This window comes from Dipodomys ordii, unplaced genomic scaffold (assembly GCF_000151885.1).
Source record: "Dipodomys ordii isolate 6190 unplaced genomic scaffold, Dord_2.0 Scaffold81, whole genome shotgun sequence".
Classification (NCBI taxonomy): domain Eukaryota; kingdom Metazoa; phylum Chordata; class Mammalia; order Rodentia; family Heteromyidae; genus Dipodomys; species Dipodomys ordii.
In genome coordinates, this window is record NW_012267297.1 from 1,107,115 (window position 1) to 1,117,414 (window position 10,300).

General features: G+C 61.9%; 1 protein-coding gene across 1 annotated transcript in view; it reads right to left on the reverse strand.

Moving 5' to 3' along the window:
* The window catches only part of Gsg1 (germ cell associated 1), an 11,586-nt gene extending 2,050 nt beyond the window's left edge, over positions 1–9,536 (reverse strand). The window contains exons 1-3 of the mRNA XM_013025042.1: positions 9,489–9,536; positions 510–828; positions 125–172 (exon numbers count right to left, since the gene is read on the reverse strand). Coding sequence (XP_012880496.1) covers positions 125–172; positions 510–828; positions 9,489–9,536 — 415 coding nt within the window. The remainder of the gene's footprint in view (positions 1–124; positions 173–509; positions 829–9,488) is intronic.
* Positions 9,537–10,300: the final 764 nt, after the last annotated feature.

Consider the following 10,300-nt stretch of genomic DNA (forward strand, 5'->3'; position numbering starts at 1 on the left):
CTTGCCGGGCGCCCCGAGGGGGGGTGGGGGAGGAGGGATGTCTCCATTAACCGCTCCCCTCCAGGTCGGAGAGGGGCGTCACGTGGGCCTTGCACCGTGGAAGGTTCCAGTAATCCTTTCTCACCTCTCTGGGCTGGTGGTGTGAGTTCGGTGGAACTTCGGCATTTCTCCCCTGCAACACACGCGCGCGCGTGGGGCTTTGTCACGCGAGTTGGGCGCTCTGCCGCTCGGGCCACACCCCCAACGTCTAGCTTTGCGCCGGTTCATTGGAGACCATCGTCTCTCACAAGACTCCCCCGCCCGGGCTGGCTTCGAACCACGGTCCTCAAGATCTCAGCCTCCCCCCACCCCGAGGGGCTGGGATGACAGGCGTGCGCCGCCGAGCCCGGCCCTCACGTCTGTGGAGTGGGGGCCTGTTCTGAGCTGTCTGCGTGGATGCCTGCCCCCCCTCCCCGTCCCCCCCACTCCCTCCCTCCCCTACCCCCCCTGCCCGGGGTTGGGGCCCGCACCTGGCCCTTCCACGGTCTCCTCACAGGATAGCCACAGGCCACTGTGGAAGGCAGGGAAGGCGAAGCCGTCATCCCCAGCCGCCCAGCTGAGTTGTACCACCGCCGCGGCGGATGCGTTGGCGACATCCCCGTCCAGGGGCACTGGCAGCTCAGGGCATTCGGCTGCCACACTTTTCCCGCACACGGGCTTGGGCACCTTCTGTGTGCCCACAAACCACCGGTCGCTGAGCAGGGATGCTGCGGAGAGGCCGAGTGATAGCAGGCTGAGGACGGCAGGCAGGCGGGCGCGTTGGCCAGGGGGGCCCTGCGGGAGCTCCATCTGTGGGGGGGAGCAGCGGTGAGGCTCGGCCTGGCCGTGGAGGCCCAGCCTCGCGGAGGCCCGGCCGTGGAGGCCCAGACCCCAGAGGCCTAGCCCCGTGGAGGCCCGACCCCAGAGGCCTAGACCCGAGGAGGCTGGACCTCAGAGGAGGCCCAGACCCCAGAGGAGACCCAGACCAGAGGAGGCCCAGACTCCAGAGGAGACCCAGACCAGAGGAGGCCCAGACCCCAGAGGAGACCCAGACCAGAGGAGGCCCAGACCAGAGGAAGCTGGACCCCAGAGGAGGCCCAGACCAGAGGAGGCCCAGACCCCAGAGGAGACCCAGACCAGAGGAGGCCCAGACCCCAGAGGAGGCCCAGACCCCAGAGGAGGCTCAGACCAGAGGAGGCCCAGACCAGAGGAGGCCCAGACCAGAGGAGGCCCAGACCCCAGAGGAGGCCCAGACCCCAGAGGAAACCCAGACCAGAGGAGGCCCGGACCCCAGAGGAGGCCCGGACCCCAGAGGAGGCCCAGACCCCAGAGACCCAGACCAGAGGAGGCCCAGACCCCAGGGGAGGCCCAGACTCGAGGAGGCCCAGACCCCAGGGGAGGCCCAGACTCGAGGAGGCCCAGACCCCAGAAGAGGCCCAGACTCCAGAGGAGACCCAGACCCCAGAGGAGGCTCAGACTCCAGAGGAGACCCAGACCCCAGAGGAGGCTCAGACCCCAGAGGCCCAGACCAGAGGAGACCCAGACCAGAGGAGGCCCAGACCCCAGAGGAGGCTCAGATCCCAGAGGCCCAGACCAGAGGAGGCCCAGACTCCAGAGGAGACCCAGACCCCAGAGGAGGCTCAGACCCCAGAGGCCCAGACCAGAGGAGACCCAGACCAGAGGAGACCTGGCCACGGAGGCCCAGACCAGAGGAGGCCCAGACCCGAGGAGTCACAGATGCGAGGAGGCTCACCCCTGGCCACATAATGAGGTGGTCACCGGGAGTCTCTAGGTCCCCCGAGGTTCCACTGACGCCCTCTACTGGGCACAGCTGGCAAGAGGGAGCAAGTGTGGTCAGCACCATGATCCCAGCCAGCCTCAGCCGACGGATCCTCCACCCCCAGCCTCACTCCCAGCCCTAACCTCCCCAGCCCTGTGCAGCTCCGGCCAGAGCCTCTGGCACGCTGTAACCAGGACGGCACTTGATGGGCCCATGGGTGAATCCGGAATGGACCGGAACAGAACCGGACAGAAGCCGGCGCTGGGCCGCTCACAGATGCTTCGTAAAACAAACCATCTGAGCTCTCAGGAGCCATGGCTTAGCCTTGGAGATCAGGGTGCCTAAGACCGCAGCCGGTAATGAAGCCCACAAATCCCCCCACCTCTCCCCCCCAGGACCAGTGATCGGGGCTCAGCCTGGAGCCACAGCCCTCATTGTCGGGGATTAACGCGGTGTGCACGGGTCCCCAGCAGCCCAGACAGAAGCGTGGTCCCCAGAGCGACCCGAGACGGACGCCCACCGGCCAGCACCACCCCGACGCCCCATGCAGCACGCCCTGACCACACCCCCCAACCCACAAATCTTATTTTGGTCCCTCCTGGGGCTTGAACTCAGGGCCTGGGCACTGTCCCTGAGCTTTCTTGCTCAAGGCTGGTGCTCTACCGCTTGAGCCACAGCTCCACTTCTGGTTTTCTGGTGGTTCATTGGAGGTCAGAGTCTCATGGACTTTCCTGCCCCGGGTTGGCTTTGAACCTCGATCCTCCGGATCTCAGCCTCCCAGGTGGCCCCCGCCCCTCCCCAGATCTTATGGGTCACACGTGCACCCATGGCCCACCTAGGACCCATGGTGTTTTGGGGGGGGGAAGCGGCAACTGCTATTCTGCAGAACGAGCTCAGGATTTAAGGCAGGGCTGCGTTCCCCCCTCCCCCGCCCCCCACTGTCTGGAAATTTCTCTCCCACCAATCACATCAGATGTTAACTCCACACACTCGACCCATCACAAGTTACACCAAGTTAGGAAAGGGGGCGATTCCTCCGGAACCGGGGATGAAGGAGTTGGATAGCTCATACCGATTCCTTCTAGAAGCTTCTACCCCCCCGACAGACACCAGGAGGTCCTTCACCAATCATTGTCTCGAAAGATTAGCCCAGGCTGGCTTGAAGCTCACCAGGCCGGTGGCTCCCAGCAGCTCATTGCTCCTGCTTTGCCTCCCTGGTGCTAGATTACAGGCGTGTACTCCTGGGCTCGGCCGACGACGGAATCTTGTGAAGTGGATCTCCCTCAAGAACTTTCCCAAGACCCATCAACACCCATTCCCTACATTGCCCAACTTCTTTTCTCTCTCTCTAAGGATCTAGATAGTTCTCCAATAGAAAGAACACATTCTATTTCACAAAGAAAAATCCATCTTTGAACTCAGGGCCTGGACGCTGTCCCTGAGCTTCTTTCACTCAAGGCTGGCGCTCTACCACTTGAACCACAGCACCACTTCCGGCTTTTTGGTGACTGGTAGAAATAAGAGTCTCCCTAAGGCTTTGAACCTCAATCCTCAGACTTCAGCCTCCTGAGTAGCTGGGATGACAGGCGTGAGCCACTGGCGGGCGCCTGGCTGAAAAATCCTATCTATGAGTCCTGACACCCACCTTGGGCCTCTGCTCTTTAGATCATCAGAGAACCTGGAGCCTACGCCACCCCTCGCCCTTCCTACCACGACTCTTCACAGCGAGACTACAACAGCCGGCGCCAGAACTCGGACGTGTAGTTGACAGGGGGGCACACCTCTCAGTCTATCTCCAGTGTAATGGAAGGGGAAGAGGCTGGTTACCTTGGCCATGGTCTCCGTCCTGCGGCGGGAAGGAGGGAAGGAGGGAAGAATGCCACCCGAGCCTTCGGTCCCTCTCGTTTTCACGTAGGGAGGGAGCCCAGCCGCCCACCCACCCCACCCCTCCGGTGTCTTGATTAAAGGCTTCCAGAGGGCATTAAACAGATAATCGACAGAGCTATTCCAGCCCAGCTGCTTAGTGGCATTACTGCCAGTGAGCTGCGGGAGGGGGGGGGAGATCCTGGATTAAAGGAGGAAGGGAAGGGGAAGGGGTACAAGTGGTGATTTAGCTGCTGAATCTCCTAGGGCTGGGCTGGACTGTCCAGCAACACACAAGTCCTCTCGATGGACCTCGGGGACCCCCCGCAATGTGAGTGCCCCAAGAGTCTGGGAGCCACAGCCCCCCCCACTTCAAGGAGGGATAACCAAGGATTTCCCTCCACAGGGACCGCTGAAAGGGTTGGACTGGAGGCGTGGCTCAGTTGGTAGAGCACCTAGCCAAAGAGCAAAAAGAGGTACTGAGCTCGAGTCCCAATCTTGGACCTTGAAAGAAAAAAAGAAAGAGAGAAATGAAAGTGTTGGGTGGGCAAAGGAGGCCAAGTGGATGGAGGACCGGAAGGGGAGGCCCAGGGAGGCTGGCAGAGGCAGGATCTCACGACAGTCCAGTCCTAACTCCCAACCAGAGGAACGAAAGGTTTTCACAGACACAGACACAGACACACACACAGACATACACACACACACACACACACACCCATAACCAAGATTTTCCACCCAAACCAACAAGGCTGCGCGGATCTAGCAGATCTAGCCACTGGTCACCAGGTCTTCCCACCTGGAACCGTGTTGATTTATGGGAGGGCGTTCTGTGCCCACCTGGCCGGACAGATGCAGGTGCCCCCATTGGCTGCCCACCTCTCCTTCCCCTCCCCTGAGAGAGGGGATTCCCACCCAGCCAGCTGCTCCCTCCCTCCCTCCCTCTCTTCCTCCCTCCCTTCCTTTCTTCCTTCCTCCCTCCCTCCCTCCCTCCTTCCTTTCATTTTTCTTTTTCTGTTTTCTTTTCCTTGTGCCAGCACCAGGGCTTGAACTCAGGGCCTGAGTGTTTCTCCTTAGCTTTTCTCCCGCCTTTCTTCTATCTAACTCAAGGCTGGTGCTCTACCACTTGAGCCACAGCTCTGCATCTGGCTTTTGGGGGCTTCCATGGGAGATAAAGCCGGGCACCAGTGGCTCATGCCTGTCACCCCAGCTACTCAGGAGGCTGAGGTCTGAGGATCGTGGTTCAAAGCCAGCCCGGGCAGGAAAGTCTGTGAGACTGATCTCCAATAAACCACCAAAAAGCCAGAATGGTGCTATGGCTCAAGTGGTAGAGCACCAGTCTTGAGCCAAGAGCTCAGGGACAGTGCCCAGGCCCTGAGTTCAAGCCCCAGGACCTTAGTCCTCAGACCTCAGCCTCCTGAGTATTGAGCTCAGCGGGCGGCAGCCACCAGCACCTGGCTGCTATTTTTTTCTTTTTTAAAGGAAGCTCTCCATCCACGTCTAGGGAATTCTTATAAAATGGCACCAGCTGGGGCTCATCCGACAAAACCCTGAGGGCACCCTGCCCTGCCCCGTCTATCTGTGGGCCAACCAGAGGTAAAGGCAGGGCTCCTGATTGCAGGGACTCCACAGGTCTGCTGGCCGCCCGGCCGCCCGGCCTGGACACTAGGGGGCGCTGTCCTCTGCGTGTTCACGCTGTCCCCCTCTCCTGGAGCCGGGTGGAGGTTGCTGGCTGCTCCCAGCTTTTCCCAGGGTAGGGGGACTCCCTTCCCAGGCCCTCATTGCCACCCCCCTGCACCAGAAAGGCATGCATGCATGTGTGTGTGTGTGTGTGTGTGTGTGTGTGTGTGTGTGTGAGCCTTGTGGAATTCAGGGCCCACCATGGCTCCTCCTGGGACGGCCCCTTTATTACAGTCTTATTTCCTGCCACAATTGTGTGTGCACGCGTGCAATTGAGTCCACTCCTCAGCAGTGGGGCCTGACCCGTGTGCATTCCTCTCTCCTGAGTCTCGTCCTCCCTACTCCCACCCCACCCCACCCCACCCCACTGGGGACAGCCGGCAATTCTTCTCCCTCCCAATTCTCCCAGCCGCGCCTCACTTCCTGCCTGAGTCACCGGGCTGGCACGGCCTCTGTCTTCGCTTTTACGGCCTGGGCCTATAAACCGCACCCCCCACCACACCCCTCCCGGCCCTCCCCGGGACAAAGCGGGGGGGGGGGTGGCCCTGAGCGAGGGGGCAGGGCGCTGCCGGGATCCCCATGGAGCCAGCTCCGGCCCTGTGGGGTTCCCCCAACTTCCTGGGCCTGCTCTGAAGACCCTGTTACTGACTTTAAACGGGTCATTTTTGCATTATTATTATTATTTATTATTATTATTGTAGGCCTCTGTGAAGTCTGGATTCACGCCCCTCCCCCCCGGCCTGGCCCTTTTGGGGGTGCATGGCCAGCCGTGGTTTATGACCAGCCTTGACTCCATCCCCCTCCCCAGTCCCCAGGACCCTGTCCCCCCCCCACTCCAGTGTCTAATTTCCTCTTTTTGACAGAACATGAATTTCTCGGCCCTCCACGCCCTGCTCACTTCCTTTTATTGTGCTCGGGGCAAGGGTTCGTTTTTTCTTTTCTTCCCTGGAGAGCAACAACAACAAAAAGTAATGGCTGGACAACCCGAGGGGCACGCGAGGGCTGGGGGTGCAGCTCGCAGCTTTCTAGAGTGGGCCCTGGGTGGGGGTGGGGGTGCAGAGACCCCCGTGTCTGAGAAACTGCCCAGGGTACCAGGCAGGTGCCCATGGGGGTGTCCCGGGCTGCGGATAGGGGGTGCTTCAGCCCTTATGACGCCACAGAGCCAGGGGCTGGGCCTGCCTTGCGCTGAGAATGAACCTACTTTTTACCAGATGTGCATGGAGAAATCATGGCCGTGCAACACCCACACCCACACCCACCCGTGTATGCTCTCTAGGAGTCACCGGTGGTGAGCGCCCTGCAGGGCAGGGGTGATGCAAATCTAGAGCCAGGCCCGGGAAGCCTGGGGCGACGCTATCCAACAGGGTGTCTGTTTTTCCTTCCCAGCCCAATTCCAGTTCTAATCCCTGTTAACCGCTACCCTCTGAACTCACTCCTGCTGTCTAAGAGAAGGCTGGATGGAGTGGCTCAGATGTGTGCCTGTCGGTCCTGGGTCTTGAACTCAGGGCCTGGGTGCTGTCCCTGAGCTCTTTCACTCAAGGCTGGCCCTCTACCACTTGAGCCACAGCGCCACCTCTGGTTTTCTGGTGGTTCATGGGAGATCAGAGTCTCACAGACTTTCCTGCCCTGGGCTGGCTTTGAACCGCGATCCTCTGATCTCAGCCTCCTGAGTGGCTGGGATGCCAGGCCCGGCTTGGCTCACTTGGCTGTGGTTGTGTTTTAACCACCACCAAGACTCCAGTACATGACGGGGAAACTGAGGCTTTAGATGCAGCAAACAGAACCCAAACAGCCTGGGTGTGGAGCAGACAATTCTCTGACTCTGTCTCTGTCTTTCTCTCTGTCTGTCTGTCTGTCTGTGTGTGTCTCTCTCTCTCTCACACACACACACACACACGCACACTCTCGAGGAACACTGCAGAGCCGCAGGCCCCGTTATCTTCATTCCTGGGGCTGCCTGGCCGCGCCCAGTCCTTTTCCCAGCGGGGTGACTGCTCACCCGATGATCGCATCCAGAACCTTCCAGGTTTTGCCAGGCTCCTGACAGTTTCCACTGCAGGGTGGGGCTCAGGCCCCATCCCATGGCCAGGCAAGGCCTTCCCACCGGGCACTGTGACCCTGCGGCGGGGAGGGGACGGGGGTCCCCGGGGCCCTGGGGGGAGGGGTCCCCAGTTCACCCCAGCGGAGGGGAGGGGAGGGGGCCTCAGACCCCCCAGCGCCGGCCCTGCCCAGGGGTCACCGCCGCAGCCGGAGGAGGCGAAGGAAGAACGGGGACCCCCCCATTCCCTGGGACCCTCTTCCACCCCTCCCCCCCCCGTTCTTCAGACCCTCTCCCGGGCCCCGCCCCTCAGCAAGGCCCCGCCCCGTCAACTGGGCTCCGCCTCCAACAAGGCCCCGCCCCTTCAACGGCCCCGCCCTTTCCACAAGACCCTCCCCTTCATCCAGGCCCCGCCCTCTCCACCATGCCCCGCCCCCTCTGGGCCCCACCCACCGGCAAGGCCCCACCCCGCCCCTCCCCAGCCCCGCCCTAGCCCCATCTCCTGGCCACGCCCCCTCGCTGGGCAGTGGTTGCCATGGCGACGGCGGGGCGCGGAGGGACGACGCGGTTTTGAATTGTGAGACGGTTGGGGCTGCAGACGCGGCCCTGTGTTGCCGCCTGGGGAGGACCCCCGGCCTCTGACCCCGACCCCTGACCCCGATCCCGGGTCCGTGACTGTCCAGGGTCCCCGTGGACCCCCCAAAGCCAAGCCTGACCTCCTCTAGTTCTCCTAAAGACGCCGGGGGGGGCCCCACGGGGCCCCAAATTCTTCACTGGCCTCCTCCCGGGTGCAGTGGATAAGGGGGTACACGAGGGGGGAGCAGGGAAGGGGGGGCACGGACTGCGGGATCTACTGGGCCCTGGATGCCGGGGCAGGGTGCCGGGTGCTGGGTGCCGGGTGCTGGGCCCTGGATGCCGGGGCAGGGTGCTGGGTGCTGGGTGCTGGGCCCTGGATGCCGGGGCAGGGTGCTGGGTGCTGGGTGCTGGGTGCTGGGTGCTGGGCCCTGGATGCCGAGGCAGGGTGCCGGGTGCTGGGTGCTGGGTGCTGGGTGCTGGGTGCTGGGTGCCGGGTGCTGGGTGCCGGTGCTGGGTGCTGGGTGCTGGGCCCTGGATGCCGAGGCAGGGTGCCGGGTGCTGGGTGCTGGGTGCTGGGTGCCGGGTGCTGGGTGCCGGGTGCTGGGTGCCGGTGCTGGGTGCTGGGTGCTGGGCCCTGGATGCCGGGGCAGGGTGCTGGGTGCTGGGTGCTTGGGGCTCACCAGCTACACTGTGATTCTCCCAGAAAACCAGTGGTCAAAGTCTACCCCTGCCCACACCCAGCTTTGCTTCTGGAAGGTTCTTTCCATCCTAGCTCATCAGGGTCTGGGAAGCCCTGGGTGGGTCTTCAATGACACCGTTTCTGTTCCAGCCCCACAAGGCCTCCTGGGTTTTCTAGTCTTTCTGAACATCCCACCTCCCCCTGCTCAACGCTGTGCTTCCTTGCTACATGCGTGCGTGCATGCGTGTGTGCGTGTGTGTGTGTGTGTACACACGTGTGCGGGGCTCCTCAGCCAGGCTGAACTTCATGTTCCCAAAAGACATTGGAGAAAGGACGGCATTGGCTGTCCTGGGCAGGCAGGTCATCCCAGCCCTGAACAAGGCTAGCCTCCTTTACTCTCTGGAAGGATCTAGAAAGATTCCTGAAGATCCAGATTCTCAGAGACCAAGGCCGGGTTCCCGCCAGCTGGCTCAGGGCAGGGCCGTGGGGTGGGTTGGTGATTCCCTGCTCTTTCTCTCTGCCAGCATCTTCCATGCTGGCCACCACGGGGGTCATGGCCAGGGCCCGCGTGTGGCCGGGGACCGGGTCTGTGGCGCGTGACCGCACACAGAAAAAATAAAAGAGAGAAGAAAAGAAGATCTGTGGCCAGGGGCACTGGGCAGAGAGGAAGAGGAGGATAAAGAAGCAAAAGACACAGAAGCTTCTGGAAACTCGCCGAGGTAGGGACCCGGTGAAGCTCACTTGAGGCGATGGGTGGGGTGCTGGCGGTGGGGGGTCCTGGGTGTGCGTGGGGGGGGCTGTGGCTCTGTGGTGCGTGTGGAGCTGGCGGGGTGATGGGGGGAGAGGGGGAGCTTTACCTTCGGGGTGACACAAACATTTCGAGTCGGCTGGGGGGGCTGGCGCATACACGGGGAAGCGCTGCGGCGGGGCGTGCTGTGTGTCTGTCTGCCTGGGTCTTGCTCAGCTGAGGTAGACTGAGGCTGAGCGGCGGGGATGAGCAGGTTCCCCCCTTCTGCCCGCAGAGGAGTCAGATGGTGAATGGAGGCTGGCAGGGGCCGGGCAGGATGTCCCGCAGAGCTGGGCGGGCCGGCTCTGTGACGTCACAGTGCTGACGTCACAGGGACCTTCCTGCCCCTCCCCTCCCAGCCCTCTCACCCCCCCCCCATGCCCAGCTGCCAGGGGCGCCCAGGTGTCCCCCTGCTGGCTCTCCATCTTTTGAGCCAGTCCCGGGCCTTGAACTCAGGGCCTGGGCGCTGTCCCTGAGCTGCTTTTGCTCAAAGCCGGTGCTCTACCATTTGAGCCACAGCTCCACTTCTGGCTTTTTTTCCCCGTGGTCTCTTGGAGATAAGAGTCTTCCTGTCCCCTCCTGAGGCTGGCTTTGAACCGCCATCCTCAGGTCTCAGCCTCCCCAGTAACTGGGATGACAGGCGTGAACCACTCACACTGGCCGAGAGGGCTTTATTGTACTTAAGAACCAGCAGGAGCTTAAGAGTGTGTGTGTGTGTGTGTGTGTGTGTGTGTGTGTGTGCAGGTGGCTCTGGGGGACCTCCCCCCCAGTTGTAAATTCAGTGAGCCACATGGTCTGAAGATTGCCCACCAGCCACATTTCATAGTGTGGAAGAACTCCAGTTGTATCTCATTTAGTGCCTGGCGAAAATACAAAGGAAGA